At 33.2% G+C, this 17408-nt stretch overlaps 4 protein-coding genes across 5 annotated transcripts; 1 reads left to right on the top strand and 3 right to left on the bottom strand.

The window, feature by feature from the left end:
* Window positions 1-86: 86 nt before the first annotated feature.
* On the bottom strand, window positions 87-2945 carry LOC149734846 (40S small subunit processome assembly factor 1-like). The gene is made up of 2 exons (XM_089879731.1): window positions 1029-2945; window positions 87-700 (listed from the first exon to the last, which is right to left on the bottom strand). Exons 1-2 carry the CDS (start codon window positions 1476-1478, stop codon window positions 479-481), a joined length of 672 nt encoding a protein of 223 aa, XP_089735857.1. The 5' UTR covers window positions 1479-2945; the 3' UTR covers window positions 87-478.
* Window positions 2946-3588: 643 nt separating this feature from the next.
* Window positions 3589-6066, top strand: LOC149734847 (trefoil factor 1-like). Its single transcript, XM_089879732.1, has 5 exons — window positions 3589-4006; window positions 4443-4538; window positions 5017-5070; window positions 5439-5522; window positions 5865-6066. Exons 1-5 carry the CDS (start codon window positions 3955-3957, stop codon window positions 5936-5938), a joined length of 360 nt encoding a protein of 119 aa, XP_089735858.1. The 5' UTR covers window positions 3589-3954; the 3' UTR covers window positions 5939-6066.
* Window positions 6067-6537: 471 nt separating this feature from the next.
* LOC149734848 (uncharacterized) lies at window positions 6538-9594 on the bottom strand. The gene is made up of 7 exons (XM_089879727.1): window positions 9407-9594; window positions 8729-8916; window positions 8216-8376; window positions 7994-8069; window positions 7645-7787; window positions 7214-7346; window positions 6538-7089 (listed from the first exon to the last, which is right to left on the bottom strand). Exons 1-7 carry the CDS (start codon window positions 9481-9483, stop codon window positions 6995-6997), a joined length of 873 nt encoding a protein of 290 aa, XP_089735853.1. The 5' UTR covers window positions 9484-9594; the 3' UTR covers window positions 6538-6994.
* Window positions 9595-9915: 321 nt separating this feature from the next.
* LOC149734849 (enteropeptidase-like) lies at window positions 9916-16489 on the bottom strand. 2 transcript variants are annotated; one of them, XM_089879708.1, is made up of 13 exons: window positions 16312-16489; window positions 15774-15884; window positions 15368-15456; window positions 14926-15112; window positions 14153-14547; window positions 13441-13641; window positions 12890-13084; window positions 12465-12518; window positions 11862-12015; window positions 11398-11473; window positions 10831-11053; window positions 10522-10658; window positions 9916-10217 (listed from the first exon to the last, which is right to left on the bottom strand). In XM_089879708.1, the coding sequence occupies exons 1-13, from the start codon at window positions 16371-16373 to the stop codon at window positions 10017-10019; spliced, it is 2085 nt and encodes a 694-aa protein (XP_089735834.1). In that variant the 5' UTR covers window positions 16374-16489; the 3' UTR covers window positions 9916-10016. The 2 variants fall into 2 exon arrangements, with proteins under 2 accessions (XP_089735834.1, XP_089735833.1); XM_089879707.1 differs by having other exon boundaries at window positions 15774-15887; window positions 16312-16488.
* Between the last annotated feature and the right edge of the window lie 919 nt (window positions 16490-17408).

Here is a 17408-nt window from a genome sequence, read left to right on the forward strand (position 1 = left end):
ATTTAACTGCCTAAAGCCCTAAACAAATGCATTTTCATAGCAAACCAAATTATTTGGATAAGGATAACCGCAAAGCATTCGTATGATAGCGGAATACTCTTTTTATATATTTTAATTTAAACACCGCGATGTTGACAGCAAAAAGTGTTTGAATGCATGATTGTAGGATAAAATGCATTCTATATATTTATTTTATTATTTAAAGTGTAGCATTGTATTGGTGGTATATTTTTTTGATAAGAAATCAGTGACCAAACATATTCGCAGCAATAAAAAATTACAAATCCGCTTGAAAAAAATCAAATGCATGTTTGTTTTTTTTAATGTAACATGTTTATCTTTGAGTGACTGATCAAGTACTCTCGTTCTTACAAAATATTTCACATTAACTTCTTTAATTCTGTCACGTCAACATTATAAATTCACATAATTCCCATCACATGAATCTCAATCATATGAAAACTAAAGCCTACATTTGTTATTTTGTCTTCATTGATTTAATATCTCTTTTTGAAAGTTTCAAAACACCACCAGTATATTTCCCAACTTGTCCGAAAGTCTGTACTTTGTTGGATTCTTGCCAAAATATTGCGTTATTCGATTTCTTTTCTTTTTTCTTGCCGCGTTTTACAGTTTCACCACTTTCAGTGAGTTTTGTTTCTTTTTCTATTTTCTGTTTTTTCTTTTCTTCCATTAAAACCTAAAAAACATTACGATCAAGTTATACAACCGTGATTTGGATTCAAGGCTACCACTGTGGCAATATGTGTCCTTGGGTCACTAATATAAGTGTCCTTGGGTCAATAATGAATTGTCTAAATCATCAGCTATAGCTATAAATAAAGACAAAAAAATGTATATAAATAAAAGCCATCACCCACAAAATTACATACGTGATTGTGGTAACTCGTAAGCGGGAACGAAGTGTATAAAACAGAACACCTGTGTTATAACATAACAACCGTCGTTTTCAGGGCATTGGAAGATAAAACGAGTCACATTTAAACCTTTCAAAAACGCCAACTCACTTTATAATTAACATATTCGCGTTTCTTTGGTTTGGCACCGAGCTCTACTGCCCTCTTCTGTTCCAGTTTCCGCTTGTCTTCTTTAGAGAATCCTTTTAATCCATAAGAAGAAACATCAAACTGCAGTTTTTTGAGCAATTTTCTGGATTTTAACCGCCCATCTGTCTCTGGTGCCGCGCTTAGAACTTGTCCTGCTTTTTGTATTGTCTTTGGCTGTGTTGTTTTCCTCTTTTTAAACACAACAACTTCAACGTCTCTTTTCTTTGTTTGTTCTTTTTTAATCTGTTTTATGTCATTTTTGTCTGCATATTCATCATTATATTTTTCAGGTTTATTCACTTTATTGGATGTTTTCGTTTTAGCTTTATTTTCATTTTTTACTTGATCAGTATTTTCATTTTTTCGAATTTCTTCCAAATAGTAACTATTCAAATCTTCAACACTTAACATAATGAAAAAAAACCTAAAATTTATAAAGTTATTAGTTAATTTTAGGAAATTTATTAATTCCACAATGTAATACAGATGTATAAGTAGAGTACTGTGGGGTAAGACGGTATATCTTTAGCACCCAATTCCCGTATTTTCTGAACATGTTTTACCCCATTAACACCAGTCTTCTAGAGTCCTGAGGACACCGTTATTATATAATTGGGTATATAAATATTCTTTGTTTACCTCCGAATGGGATGAGCAAAAATGGGAGCATGTCTCATCTTACCCCACCTTCCCAAAAATAAAGATGATAAAAATAATTTGTATTGAATCAATGTAACACAGTATATACATAGCATTTTAGTGATTTTATCATAAAAAAAAGCTTTAAAAGAGAATTGGTCAGTACGAACATAGGCGTAACAATTATCAGTTCTATATTTATACATAAGTTGTAATAGTAACTGGCAGCACATTTTTAAATGACAACAGTGCTAAACTTGCATTGAAGTAACTCAGTAAGGTTTTGCATATTTGGGTAGAGCAATGGATTAATTGTGCCCGGTTTGAAGAAAATAACAGAGAATTAAGCCTGATTACTACAGTAGTATTGGCACCTCAAGATGGGAATAATAAACAAATAATAATAATAAAAAAAGATAAATGTCAAAAAAACACATGGAGCACAAATAAGAATTTCAAACAAATAGGAAATGTCAAAAAAATAAGTAAGACAAGAGGCATAACGTTTTTTTTTGTGCCTGAAATCTTAAATAACATTGCTAAATTGCAGTGACACTCTTAGTCGTAGCCATTAAACATAGGAAACTTCATTGATTAATGTGGTGAATACTTTAGCTCTGCTTGTTTTTATAGATACCAACAGTGTAAAAGTTGTTTTAAGGATTAAAACAAGATTCCTAAACATATATAACCTCTGTTTTAAAGGACCCATATCACTACACCTATGAATCAGTTATACATTATCTATTATGCTTTTTATTAATACACAGTTTATGGTGCCTGTTTAAATTATCCCTCTGAGTAAAAGTCTTTTTGCAAATCTCGCATTCAAATCTTTCTCCTGTATGAATTCTCTGATGTCGTTTTAAGTGTCCAGAGTGCAGAAATGCTTTGTCACATACATTACATATATATGGCCTTTCACCTGTATGGCTTCTCTCATGTTTTCGCAAATTTCCACAGTGGTTAAATGTCTTTTGACATATGTCACATTTGTATGGTCTTTCGCCAGTATGTATTCTCATATGCACAACCAAATTGCTTCGTAACATAACAATTCTATCGCATATTTTGCAAATAAATTTCCCGTTTTTAGTTACTTCTGAAAACTCGCATAAAAGCTTGGCTTTGTCCCCAACCTTATAAATGCTCATGCTCCACTTTTTCTAAGTAAAACCTTACAAATGATCACTATTCGTTGCTCTAAAATTAAAACGTCTAAAATAAAACGTTTGATATATATATATTATACAATAAGTATATATAGCACTAGTGAAAAATCCTACGGTACGTTACAGATTAGGCTAGTGGAAAGTGTTAGAGATTGGTAGTTTGGGGTTAGGGTTTAGGTTTTTTATGGGTTATAGTAGTTAGGGTTAGCTGATAACGTAGATCGTAGAGAAAGAAAGGATTTTTCACTAGCACCGTAATTAATTTTATATATATACCAGATAGCTTTTCAAAAACTTTCAGTAAAACGAAACCTTAATACTATATACACACAAACAGCTAAAATAGCAATTAAATGTGTGAAAATTTATAAAATGTCGCTATCATGCCAGGAACACATTGTTTTAGAACGCAACATGTTTTCAAGGGAATTCCCCCTTTTTCTGGTTAAACTGTGTTGCCAAAAAATGTTCAATTATCATATAGTGTTCCAAATTAATACGTGCCAGCGGAGCTACATCTATATTATGCAAGTTCTTCCCAATATAAACACCCAAACAATTGTATTTGTGGCAACTTGTGAGCGTGCACGAAATGCATGAAACGGAACAAATGTGTTATACAGAAGGGTATGGGAAGATGGGACACCTTTTTATTCTATTTTATCGTTCCATTTGGTAGTAAACAAAGAATATTCAAAGAAGGATAAAACCGTATTTTTACAACTCCACAGAACGTTGTTGGTTGTTTAAAACACGATCCGAATATTTGGATGTGTTGATGTGCTAAATGTGTCCCATCTTTCCCCGCAGTTCGTGAGCAAAATATAATTATTGATAATGACCATCACGGCCTTCTATCACGACATGTTAAATAACCACTACGTTGCACAACAAACAGGTTAATCATTTCTGAACTAATTAAACCTTAATTTGGTAAACACATTCGAAAGCTTTGAGTTTACAAAGTGGCTGCAAATATAAATGTTTGCAGTGCATTAGAGTAACAGCATACATACATATACAAGTAATAATTCTCTGACAGGTATTTTTCAAGAAAGCGTTATAAAGTTAAAGAAATGTCAAAATTTGTTCTTCTGGTGGTTTTCCTTGGCATGCTATGTATTGCAGGTATGATTTGATAAACAAAATGTAAAATATTAAAAATTACAAAGTATATATACAGTAGGATGGGGGAAGATAGGACACTTTTTAACTCTATTTTCTCGTCCCATTTAGTAGTAAACAAAGAACATTTAAAGAATTATAAAACTAAATCCTCATGACTTCCATAAACCGTTATTAATTGTTTAAAACACGTTTAAGATATCTGGATATTATGTGCTAAAGGTGTCCCATCTTCCCCCCCCTACTATATATATATATATATATATATATATAGGTAGACCTGAATGAATAAAATTATTTATCCTCCTATGGCTTTAGCAACTGTCTTGTCCAAGAACACATATGCCGACAAGCCTTGAACCCATAACCTCTTGGTTAGAGGCATGCGCGCTAACCAACCTTGCTACGGAATCGGTCTTAACATTTAACCATTAAACAGAAACAGCAGCTAGAGACTGTGATAATGGCAATCCTCAGCAGAGAAAAAATTGTGGATGGGGTGGTATTAGCAAGAGGGAGTGTGAACATCATCAAGGTTAGTTATTCTCAAACTTTTACAATGACGACCCAAAACAAGTGCCTAACATGGGTATGCAGGGTATGCGTCTTTGCTCTGGAATAGATTATAATGCCAATGTAAAAATCTGTGAAAACATAGTAACAGGTAAATTGGTCAAGGCACCAATTGAAAGTAATAACTTGAGCATATACCTTAAAAGAGCGAGCATATAGCTTAAACGATGGTTTTCTAAAGTTCCACTATAGTTATATGATCCAATAATACACACTTATTAAGATTGTTAAATAGGTTATTTTGTTGGCAACTATATTTACATACCTTCTTCATACAGGTTAAAAGTAATTTAAAACTGCTCAAAAAACAAATAATATTATAATTTTTAATAACTACAAGCATACTACACCAAGAAAATATTTATTTACTCTTAATTCCAATGCGCTAATTATTTAAATATGTGCTTACTCATTAGAGCTTTGCTTTCTTGTATTTTCAGACTGTTGTTTTGATGAATCTGTACCAGGAGTAATATGGTGTTTCTATAATAAAGGTGAGATTATATAGAAACCTAATGATATATTTAAATACTAAATGAACGCTTCTTTCTTATTTATCCTTGCATGACGGGGCAATGACAGTCTTTATAACACGGGTATTCTGTTTCATACACCTCGTGACCGCTAACAAGTTACCACATATGTGACTTTGTAGCTAATTATTTTGGTAGTGAATGCCTGTACATTTAGACAACCCATAAGGGACCACTGGGTTAGACAAATTGCAGTTAAGCGTCTTGGTCAAGAACACACACCCACAATGGTAGCAACGCCAAGCTTCGAACCTGTAACCTCTTAGCTAGAGGCAGGTGCGCCAACCACTGTGCCATAGCGCCAGGTAATAAATTCTGTTTCCTTTTAGTTCGTTGTGACCGTGGGTACCCGCACCAAAGAGTCAACTGCGGTTGGGTAGGCATCTCAAGAGCAATGTGTGAAAGAAACTGGGGTAAAATATTAAAATTAATTAATGTAAAATATTTTTAGGTTGCTAAAATAAGTTAATGGTTTCGCTTTCCTCTTTTACTTAGTAGTTTAACCTGTTTTTAACATCTTTGCTTTGCTACTAATTTTTTTTTACATAACATAAATATTGTTTATCTCTTAGCAAAGATAAAATTGTTAATTAAAATGGCAACAAAACGAAAGTTGTTAAAAACACGTTTAAGAGTTAAAAACTACTTGAGCAAACGTTTTTTAAAAATTCCAAAATTTCCTACTTTTTTAACAAAACAACAGTCAATAAAAACATGCTAAAAACTACTAAATGTACTATTCTTACTTTAATCAGATTGCTGCTTTGATGATAGTGTTTCAGGAGTACCATTTTGCTACAAGCATGACCGGGCTAGGCAAGAAGAATAGTCATTAACCTGAAATTGCTGTAATAAAATTAATTGTGAATAGTTTAACCATGTTATACTGTAGCTTTATTAGAGTGATATTTAAGTTTAATTTAATTAAAGAAATTATGAATAAAGTCTTCATTATCACGACCATAGAGACGAAAGAAATTCATTAAATATCACTCCAATAAAAATTCATTTATTCATCCAAAATAAAAAAAAAAATTATCATTTTAAACCCAGATTGCAATAAAATAAGTTCGGACGTTGTGGCAAAGCGGTGAGCACACCCATATTATAACAACTGCGATTGTCCCACCACATAAAGATAAATAAGTCACATTTTTTCTCAAGTCCTAAAATTCCACTTTTGGTTACATTATAAAAAAAAAACAAGTATAAATGAGAAGTACTCACAGTTGTGGTTTCAATGTTCTATGCCAGCAATTCTAAAGGTGTTTTAATTATTATAATGTCATAGTTCTTCAAATGTACTACATATATAAAATTTGAAACTGCAGATGTAATTTAAATGTAACTAGTTACATTCATTAAAATTTCTAGTATTTTATGAAACCGAAAAAAAATTAAATTGAAACATTCAAAAAATACAAGAACTTTCTTGTTGTGTTTTTAATGTTGTAGCTGTAATATACACTTGTCACAATAATTTAATTTCACCCCGACATAATAAAGCTAACACCATGCACATAGTACACTAGACATTCCAAACCATAAAAAAGTCATATGCAACCCTTGGTGCCAGTAGCGCAGCCAGGGGGTGTACTGGGGTCAAAACTTTCCATTTTAAAATAAATTAAAAATCCAGGCAAATAAAAAAAAATTCACTTTGAAACCCTTTTCACATTGTTTTTTTTCTGGTAGCACTACTGCTCAGAGCCATAATCAGCAAATAAATACATCCCACATAGTTAAACTGTTTGTACAAGCAAATTTTACACCAACTTTAACAATTTGCCAATGGAAAAAAACATAGATTAAAAGAAATAAATAAGACACATTTTGCACACAGTACTGTAAAGAATACAACTACAATATAACCCTGCATTATTAATTACTTAGTAAACATTTTAAAAAGATTGTTAAACAACGAAAAAGGTTTTGGATTGTACAAGTCATTGCTGTGTTCTTGTCCACCAAAACTTTGGCCTAAAAATAAAAAAAAATAAAAAAAATATCAAAGCAGTATATCTCTTTCAGACTTATAACAAAAACAAACAATACTTTATTTATTGATAAATAAACAAAACTAATTTGTTAAGTTTCAACATACTGTTTTCTTGAGTTGACCCATCAGAATTTTTACGTTCAGTTACTGTGTGTCTACTGCCATCTGGTGTTTCCGTAATCACAGTTATTTCCTCATTGCCGTAAAAATCTTTTTTTGTTATTCTTGTCTCAGAGGACTGCAAGATAAAATTGGGGGCACTTTTTTAATTGGGATAAATAAGTATAAAACAGCTTACTTAGAAGGGTTAAGTAATATTATGCTAATTAGTTTAATACGTGCTCACTCATTATAGCTTTTCTCTCATGTGTTTCATGTATTTTCGAATTTTGTCCATGATTTAGAACGCACCATTTTTAGAAAAAAAATGATAAAAAAACATTCAAAACAAAAGAATAAAATATATTTTATTTGGAAAATTGATTTAAAAAGTTAAAATTGACTTCTAAACATAAACAATATTAAGAAAAAATTACCCCGTCACTTCTTCTTATTGTTGACCGTGTTTCTTGCCGACCGTGAAATTGGGGCATGGGTGAAAAGGTAGATCCCCTCCCCACCCCATTATCTTTATCCAATATCGATTCTAACCCCTTTTCCCCCACATCTGCGTCCAAATCTTAACATAAAAATAACATTAAAGAGAAAATATCATAATAATGTTGAGTTACAATCAGAACAAAAATATTTTAAATAAAATGTTTTAAAGTTTTTTGATTAGTTAACATTTTTTTAAAAGATTTTACATTTTAAAGAGTTTTATGGTATGTTTATTACATCTACTGTCTTCATAAGCTGTGTATTTAACAGTTTCTTATGTCTTACCAGTGTCTTCTTGTATTGCTGGTGGACCATTTTGAAAGAAAGGGGAAAATGATTGGGCAGAAAAGAAGTCAGAAAACTGCAAATAAAATAAAGATATTTAATTTTTATTTATCTAATTCTTATTTATAGAGTTTTTTGTTGTTGTATTGAATGGGTGACAATTTGAACAACCCATAAAGAACCACTGGCTAAATTTTTACCAGACCAAGACAAACAGTTTACCAGAGAATCCAAATCTCTAGAAGTTCCTGGATGACTTGGTATCTGAGAGTTTTCTCTTCTTAGAGATGGAGTATGATTCTCATGGCTGGGATTTTTTAATATTTGGTCTCTGAGAGATCGCTTTGGTTTTCCAGTTGAATTATTTTCATGCTGGTAATTTCCTGTGATATTGCAGATAATTTAGACAAGTCTGCCCTATTACCCTTTACCAGTGTTTTAGAGGTTTTTGATTGGGATAAAAAGTTGTTGTCAAAGATTTTAAAATGCAGGAAAAACTGGCACGGGGTGTATGAAACAAAACATCCATGGTATAACGACTCTCGTTGCCCGCCACGCGAGGATAAATAAGTAACATATGTTGCAACTTGTGAGCAGGCACGAGGTGTATAGAACAGAACACAATTTTTTGTGCACCCAAGATAAAGCAAGTTACTTTCATTCCTTCATACCAGGCAACACAAAAAAACATTACATTTTAAAAGACTTAATTAAAAACTGCAATACAGCTAATACCTTCATCTTGATATGGCAGTGCTGGAAAACTGTTCATATTCCGATTAAAACTTCCCATCATTTTTTCCATTGTGGTAAAGAGGTTGTCAAAACCATCGCGGTTATATGGATCGGAGAAGAAGAAATGAGATCCTTCTTGATCAAAATCATCATTTTCGTCATTATGTATTGGAGACCATTGGTCTTCTCTAAATGCAATGATTGAATTGTATTTTTTATTCTCGCATAGAGTTACCACAGTTAACATGAGTGTTTTGTTTCTTACCCCAGTGTTTTCTACTACCTTAATTAAATAAAAAAAACACAAAGTAACATACATGGTAACTCGTAAAATGGCACGAGCTGCACGCCCGTGTTATAACGACTGTCGTTTTCTGGCCACGCTAGGATAAAGGAAGTTACATTTATTCATTTAACTTTTAGCACAAAGTGCAATGGTAGTGGATGTACTTTCATATTATATATGGTTCAGTACTTCAATGAATGGTCACTGCAACTAATTTAACTTACATTTTTAGGTAAAGAATAGTGGGCAATACACTTATAAAAGCACCATTCATGAGTTCTGCCGAATTCGTGGTGTAAATACACATTAAATACAGTTTAAACTGTGAAATACTTGTAAACAACATACAATATGTTTTGCCGCCAAAAAAAGTTGTTGTAAAAACATCATACCTATTGTAATTTCGATCTGTGCTTTCGTCGTTAAATCTCGAGTTGAAAACGCTATCAAAAAAGTCTTTAAATTTCATTTTGTTTACTGTGCAATCTTCTGCAGTATTTCACTTTTGGGAACTACAGGGACAGTTACTTTAAAAGCTGACTAAAACAATGATGCAAGAAAAACGTAACATAAATTGTTGTTGACAAAATAAGGGTATTTCCCTTCATCAGGACTTCTAAATTTTATAACAGGGGTAAATCGTTCAAATACTTTTTAATGGTCCTAAACCAAATAAAACTAACTAAACGTCTTGTCATTGCTTAATACAACACAACAGTTTTGATACTATAGCTTTACAGAAATGACTTCTTTTTGGTTTTTACCCCCAATTTATACCCAAATTTTTTAACCTGACTGTGTTGTAGAGTGTAGACTCTGAGTAATGTAACAATAACATATATAATTACTTTTCAAACCAAAAAAAGTTATATAAGGCGTGGCTTACACATCATAAAAACTCTTTTCTTTTATGTTATCTTTATTTCATAAGTGGGAACATAAAAAGTTCTGATAAAATCATACAAATAACAATCGAATACTACAAATAATCTAGTAACATCTTTAATTGGTTCCTGGAGTCCACACAGTGTCAGGATGTCCACACGTATTTCCAGTGATTGTCCGAATCCAGGAACTGAATGAGGTAACTCGTGTATAAACCCCAGGTTCTCCAACAACACCACATCTTCTACCATAACTTGTAATGCCATCAACATACCATCGGTCACCATGCTTACACATTAAAGGTCCTCCACTATCGCCCTGTAGTGTAAGAATTTGTGTTATAAACAAATTAATGTAACTTATTTATCCTCTTATGGCCGGGCAATGACAGAAGGCATAACATGGGTGTTCTGTTCCATACACCTCACGCCAGCTTACGAGTTACTGCATATGTAACTTTATGGGTAGCTATACTGCTGGAAAGGTTATTTCAGTAATATCCTTCTCTTGTTTTCTAATTAATCGGATTTTAGTGACTCCACTCAAAGAGATACATAAAAGGTTATAATCAAAGATATACATAAAAAATTGTAATATTGAAAAAACAATAAAAACGACTCACCCTACAAGTATCATCTCCATCACCCCCTACACACATGTTGATATTTGGTCGGTAATACATGTAGAGTCTTTGACAAACATTGTTTAGTTTCACTTGTAGCCTGGCTTGCTTCAAATATTCATTTGTAGGCCCACGGTCTAAGTAAAAAATATTAGAATAAATAAGTTTCATCATTCTCTAGTCTTACATCATCTTATTAAACAGCAGCTGTTAAGAACGAAATGGATAAAACAAAACACCTAAGGTTTATTAATTGTCATTAAAAGTGTACACAAGCATAAAACAAGATTTATTTGATCATACACTTACTGCGTGTTGACCCCCACCCCACAACATAACAGTGTGAACCAAAAGGTGGGCCCCATATTGAAGTCCCCATAGAGGGTAGATAGGTTGATGGCCGAGGCAAGCATGCTGGTCGTATAGTGTTTGACATTTCAACTGGAGTTCTAAGCTTTATTAACGCGATGTCATGAATGTTTCTTGTTACGTCATAAGAATCGTGTACAACAATACGTTCAGGTACTTGGCTCTGAAAAGAAAGTGGAATTGACAAAATATGTACAGAAAAAACTTGTCACTCAAAGTTACATACTCGGTAACTCGTAATTGTGCACAAGTGTATAAACAGAACGCCCATGTCTTAACAACTGTTTTAAGTAACAATAGTTTATTCATTCATTTAAAATTAATGACTTCTTTTTACTATTAAATACAGTTTTAGATTTCTAAAAAAATAAATAAGTTTGTATTAAATTACTACAGATTGTGAAAAATAACAAATAATTACAGTAAATTAATGCAAACCAATACATTTCACACTATATTCATATGTATTCTACTAATATCAGGATAGGTTTATTAAGTCTGTCTTACCACTGTTTGTCTGTCTGGTTCATTGGATCTTCTAAATTTTCCTATTTTCACTAAATATACATTCATGTGTTGTAAACTGCAATAAAAAGTAAAATACATATTTCTGTTATAAACATGATGTACTAGCTTATTTTTATCCAAATAACTTTGTACATTTTTAACCATTAGAGTATTTTTAGAACTGTCATTTTGTCACTTTATCAAGAATTGTTATTTTTTGCATTGTTTTATTCTTTCGCTTATCGTCGAAGACATTTCTCCAATTTAGTGGTTACTAATGGATAGGCTACATTGTCAGCCATACAATATAAAAAAGTAATTACCTACAAAGTTACATATGTAGTAACTCGTAAGCTGGCATGAGGTGTTATAATGACTAAAGTTTTCGGCCACATTAGATAAAGCAATCACATTCATTCATAATCAAGAGATAAACAGTTATGTAACTAAGTCCAAGCTCTTACTCTAAAGAATATCCCTGTTCCGATAAAAAGCAGTGAGCTGCAGTAAGAACCCATCCAGAGCATATAAGCGTGCCACCACATTGAAAAGTCCTTGGTATTCCTTTATGAACTTGTGTTGCCCACGGCCATGAGCCTTCATTTGCAGTCTCACCACCTATACAATAAAGATAAATAAAATTTATTTTGTTTTTAAGTCACGATAACTAAGACTGGAAAGTTCAGAAGAGCAAAAGGTGTGTAGTAACGGTAAAATAACAGTTGTTAAAGTACCTTTCTGGATAAAACAGTAAAAAGAAATAACATTTTAAATAAAATGATTTTACAACCAAAACGATAAAGATATTGTTAACACCTGTGAATGAAAAAATAAAACTTATTTACACCTGCATGGTGGGGCAGCAACAGTCGTTACAACGCAAGTGTTTTGTTTCATACACCTCATATTTGGTTTCCAGTTACCACATACGTAACTTTAAAGGAAATAATTTTTCTCTTTTTTGGGGTTTATTTTTAAGTATAACTTACATCGTGTAAAGGCGCTAGAAAAATGTTGTAATTTATAAACTAGATACAGTAGATAGAAAACAAATGCTTAGTACTTGCCAACAATCCTGACTTGGTGAAGTAAATATTGCTTTCCACATTGAATAGGTTCAACTAAAAATAAATAAAAAACTGTTAGCATAAACTTACTCATTTTTACGAAAACAACAGTAAAAATTAGGTTATTTATGGAACAAAGAGGAGGATATCAACAGAAAACAACAGTTGCTAAAACACACAATGGATAAGAGTGTAAGAAAGAGTTCCAGTTAATGTGTATTGCACCCAATAGTCAAGGACAATCAAGGTGCTTAGTGACCACTGGGTTAAAGGACACATAGGCCTTACAGTATAGGTATCAGTGCTGGGCATTGAACCTGGCACCTTTTAGTTACAATGCAAGCACTTAACCACTGAGCCATATAACCAGAAATGCACAAAACCAAACACATTTACAGTAGAAATGAAAGACACATAAAATTTACCAGTTGGTGTTGGGCATAGAGCTCTTGGTATACATAAACCATCATTTAGTATTGGTAAGTTGTCTGGACACTTGCAGCCTGCTATACACTGGTCAGGTTGGGTTTGGCATGTAGTAGGCAAGTTGTCTGCATTTGCACAAGTTGCTGTACAGCGAGGCATGCATGTTGTGTAAACCATACCACCATCGCAGTACTCTGTAATGTTAAAACTAGAATTATAGTGTTTTTCATTATTTCTTAAGAGTAATTTATACATTGGGGGTGTATATATATCCTTTATGGTCACTGTCAAATATAACAATTGTTTCTTCTTATTGACAAATATACCTAACACATATGGTGTATTTATACACCTTGTGCTCGCTGTTGAATAGGAACGATGTGTTCTTATAGACTAGGCATGCATGGTGTATTCATATACCTCATGATAGAATTCATTTAGTTTCTTACACACAAGATGTGTGAAACAGAACACCCATGTTATAACAACTTTCGTTTTTCCGGTCACATAAGGACAAAGCAAGTTACAATTATTCAAAACAAATTCTTACGTGCTCTACACTGTTCCCTGGTTAAACATCTAGTGTTTTGATAAACTGGTCTCTCTGCAGGGCAGCCACACCCAGGGAGACATACACTAAGTTCTTGGCATGCAGGATTCACAACCCGACCACCAACACATTGTTCATTGCAGAAGGTGGTGCAGTTTTTTGGGACATGCTCCCCAAAGCAGAACCCCGAAAGAGAAAGAGCTAGAAAAATTAATAAGTACCTTTATGGATAAAACAGAAAAAAGAAATAAAATTTTAAATAAAATGGTTTTACACCCAAAACAATAAAGATGTTGTTAACACCTGTAAATGAAAAAATATAACTTATTTATGCTCGCATAGCGAGCAGCGTTAAAAATGTCAATTTAAATGTCAAAAAATGTTAAAGCAGTAAAAATGTCAAAAAATGTTAAAAACTTTTTTATGCTCGCATAGCGAGTGATTGTTAAAAATGTCAATAAGAAAATAAAGTAGGTTGGGGTAAAATGATCCATAATTTTTCCCTTTTTTTAAAGGAATTTTTTAACAGATTTTTTGGGGTTATTAAAAATGTCAAAAAAGAAAATAGTAGGTTGGGATAAGATGATCCAGATTTTCATTCTTTTTTTGTTGATATATTTCTACAGCGAGCATGTCAGAGTTGGCCCATTGGCTCAATGTTATGCATGCTTAAAAATATTTTACTTATTCTATCTGAGTTGTATAAGCATACCTCTTGTTACACCTTCTTCAGTTGTTACAGCTGTTGTTGTAGCTGTTGTTGCTGTTGTTGCTGTTGTTGCTGTTGTTGCTGTTGTTGCTGTTGTTGCTGTTGTTGCTGTTGTTGCTGTTGTTGTTGTAGGAATTGCTGTTGTTGCTGTTGTTGCTGTTGTTGTAGGAATTGCTGTTGTTGCGATACCACCAACGTTATTATAAGAGATTGAAAAACCACCAAAACCTCCCACACTGTCACTTACAAAACGGACATACACCTGTCCTACATATGACACATAGGTGGGTACGTTGTATTCAGTGCCACAGTACGATCTTGTCATGGTAGGGTTACCACTCAAGTCAAATAATGTAACTTTGTCAATACAACTTAGTACACATCCTAAGCAGAGGCTCCTGTATGAAGAAATGAAAGAATGTAACTTTATTCTTGTAGGGTGGGGAAAAGTCGGTTGATTTTTCACGGGTGTTCTGTTTCATATGTCTCGTGCTAGCTTATAGGTTATCATGCATGTTACTTAGTGAGTGATTATTTTTTCTGTATGTTTGACCAGTTAGACAACCCATTAGTGACCACTGGTTTGGAGCAATTGTCGTTAAGTGCCCTGCCAAAAGACACATACATCCAACAACGCCAGCAGCGACGAGCCAATAGCCTTTAGCTTATAGGCAAGCGCTAGCTGATGTGCTACGGCGCCAGACTGAAAAACTTGTAATTTGTGCAACTATATAAAGATACTAACGTGGTAAAGAGTTTAGATTTATAAACTATACCTTGGGGGTTCGAGTCGTAGGTTCCAGATTCGGACTTCTATTCTAAAACCTCTTTGCCCATTTATTTGCCAAATGCAGTCCTGGTTAGGGGGATACCCGTTAGGGTAATTTGGCGAAACAATAGTCCCGACACGTGACCATAAAATGTGTTGCCCCGTGCACACGGCCGAGCTTTTGCGAACCACGGCTGAAGTGAAAAAAAATGTATTAGATCGAGCCACGAGGTAATAGAGATACAGGAATGTGTAAAATACAAACCCCTAGTTTCCCAATCGAGTTTTGAACAATTACCAACGCTCTTTTAGAGTCGTGAGGCTACGGTTATAGAATTTGGTAAATATTCTTTGTTTACAACCAAATAAGAAGAAAAAAAGGATAAAAATGTCAAACTTCTTTTACCCTACTATATCTCTATATTTGATTAAAAAATACTTTTACTTACATGCACGAACGCATTGCCGTCCTTGTAGAACGAAGCCAGAACAACAAGTTTCTACAGAACGAGTGCAATTGCCCGGTATTTGACGTTCACTGTGGGGTAAAAATAAATTAACATATGTAACTGTTTCATATGTATCGTTTTGATCAATGAAAAAGAAAGACCGTTTTAATTAAAACATCAGAAAAAAAAGTAATTTACAGAAAGACGGCCATCGACAATACGTGTTATAAACAATAAGTAGGCAAGCCTATTTATCGAAAAGTATTGTGTAAAAGGTATTGCCCATTAAACCAAACATCGAAGACTTATATACCGATAAGTTGTACTAAATGATAAAGCGTTTTAATTAATTTTATTTTAGTAGATTTTTAATTTTTTTACGTATGCACATGCAGAAGTGTCCTACCTTGTACATAAAGACGGAAAAAATACGCAAAATGGATTTTGGCTTGGCGCTTGCATCATACAGGGAACTTGTATGTTTTCATAACACAATCCGGCCGTGTGTCGCTTCTCCCTACTATGTTAAACATATACGGTAAAGTCGGTACAAACACATATTTTTAACATATGGTAGGTTGGGGTAAAATGGGATGTTTTCATTCAACTTTCCCCCTTAAATTTAGTAGTAAATAAAACTATTTACATAATGATATAGCCTTATCATCACGAAGAGCGTTGAAATTTTATGGATAAAGGTTTCACTGAACCTAAAACACTATAAAGAAAGTAACTTAAATACATGCGCTGCAAACGCTATAATATAGCATATACTATATAGCATTCTACGCCGCAAAAACAAAGTCCTGTATCTATATCTATTACTGCAAAGGCGTTCATGCATTTTAAATCAAGTTCTTTATCTAGGCATTATAGCAAAATCGTGCATGCATTTAAAACTATAATCATACAATTGATAGACATGTATTAAAATGTGTATATACCTCTTTGCTTGTAAAAATACAGGTAAAACTATCAACAGAAAACTGAAACATTTTGCATGCATATCCTATAGCTGCTGTTTTAACGTATAAATGCCAAACTTGCCTGTTCCTGCTTATAGGATGAATTGAAATTCAATCCAGTGCAAAACAATTCTCGGTCGCGACTCCTGTATGACGTCACAGAGCAGTGACATCGCTACAGCTTCGCCGCGGGGCTGGTGTCAGAAATAACCAGCAAGAAATAACGAGTAATTTAAACCGGCAAGTATAATTATTGGCTTATGATAACCAAATGTTCAAAGAGAAAAGGTCATCATTTTAATTCCCGACGCAAAAGACGCTGCTAATTTAAGTAATTTACTATACTGTTGCGTTAAATGACCGTAAATTATAAAACTGAGGCTCACATTATGGAAAATTCGACGAGGGCTTTACACAAATGATATTTAACAATACATTTTACTTATAACACTGGAAAAAAAAACATACAAATATTAAGTGTATGCAAATGTTTTAATTTAGGGTAAATGCGATACTTGGAAATAGGCAAATCAAAATATCCCAGAAATTACCAACTGTATTATGACGTCAGAAACAAGCGGTTTGACGTATGAGGTTACGGCTTCGTAAAAATAGACATTCTGCCCTTGCAGCGTGTTGTAAATAGGAGATTAGGTTTACTTTGCTTTGACATTATACAGATTAAAAAGCTCATGTTTTACGAAATACATAACCGACAAATGTCAAGTTTAACGAATGCTGTTAGTTAAATATAGTAGAGCGGGAAAGATGGGACAAATTTAGCATTTAATATCCAAATATCCTGAACGTGCTTTAAACAATTAACAAAAGTTTATGGGAGTCGTGAAGATACGGATTTATAATTATTTTAAATTTCTTTGTTTACTACGAAATGGGACGAGAAAATAGAATAAAAAGGTGTTCCATCTTCCCCCACCCTAGTTTATCCAACAGAATACAATTAGTTGGACTTGTAGTTTTAGTCTGTTTAATATTTCGTAGTACTTGATCCGGACTGTTTTTTGTTACGAGAATCGTCCAATTGCATGAGTGCTAGATCAGGACTAGATTACAGC

The sequence above is a fragment of the Ciona robusta genome, chromosome 6 (genome assembly GCF_009617815.1).
Source record: "Ciona robusta chromosome 6, ASM961781v2".
NCBI lineage: Eukaryota > Metazoa > Chordata > Ascidiacea > Phlebobranchia > Cionidae > Ciona > Ciona robusta.

Coding starts and splice junctions, on each gene's coding strand:
- LOC149734848 (XM_089879727.1), bottom strand. CDS start 9,483: ATGAAATTTAAAGACTTTTTTGATAGCGTTTTCAACTCGAGATTTAAC. Junction 8,377..8,728: donor ACTGCCATATCAAGATGAAG/GTATTAGCTGTA, acceptor GCAATATCACAG/GAAATTACCAGCATGAAAAT. Junction 8,070..8,215: donor CTAGAGATTTGGATTCTCTG/GTAAACTGTTTG, acceptor TTTTATTTGCAG/TTTTCTGACTTCTTTTCTGC.
- LOC149734846 (XM_089879731.1), bottom strand. CDS start 1,478: ATGTTAAGTGTTGAAGATTTGAATAGTTACTATTTGGAAGAAATTCGA. Junction 701..1,028: donor GCGAATATGTTAATTATAAA/GTGAGTTGGCGT, acceptor AATGTTTTTTAG/GTTTTAATGGAAGAAAAGAA.
- LOC149734849 (XM_089879707.1), bottom strand. CDS start 16,373: ATGCATGCAAAATGTTTCAGTTTTCTGTTGATAGTTTTACCTGTATTT. Junction 15,457..15,773: donor TTTCCGTCTTTATGTACAAG/GTAGGACACTTC, acceptor TTTACCCCACAG/TGAACGTCAAATACCGGGCA. Junction 14,548..14,925: donor CTACGACTCGAACCCCCAAG/GTATAGTTTATA, acceptor TTCTTCATACAG/GAGCCTCTGCTTAGGATGTG.
- LOC149734847 (XM_089879732.1), top strand. CDS start 3,955: ATGTCAAAATTTGTTCTTCTGGTGGTTTTCCTTGGCATGCTATGTATT. Junction 4,539..5,016: donor GGAGTGTGAACATCATCAAG/GTTAGTTATTCT, acceptor TTGTATTTTCAG/ACTGTTGTTTTGATGAATCT. Junction 5,071..5,438: donor ATGGTGTTTCTATAATAAAG/GTGAGATTATAT, acceptor GTTTCCTTTTAG/TTCGTTGTGACCGTGGGTAC.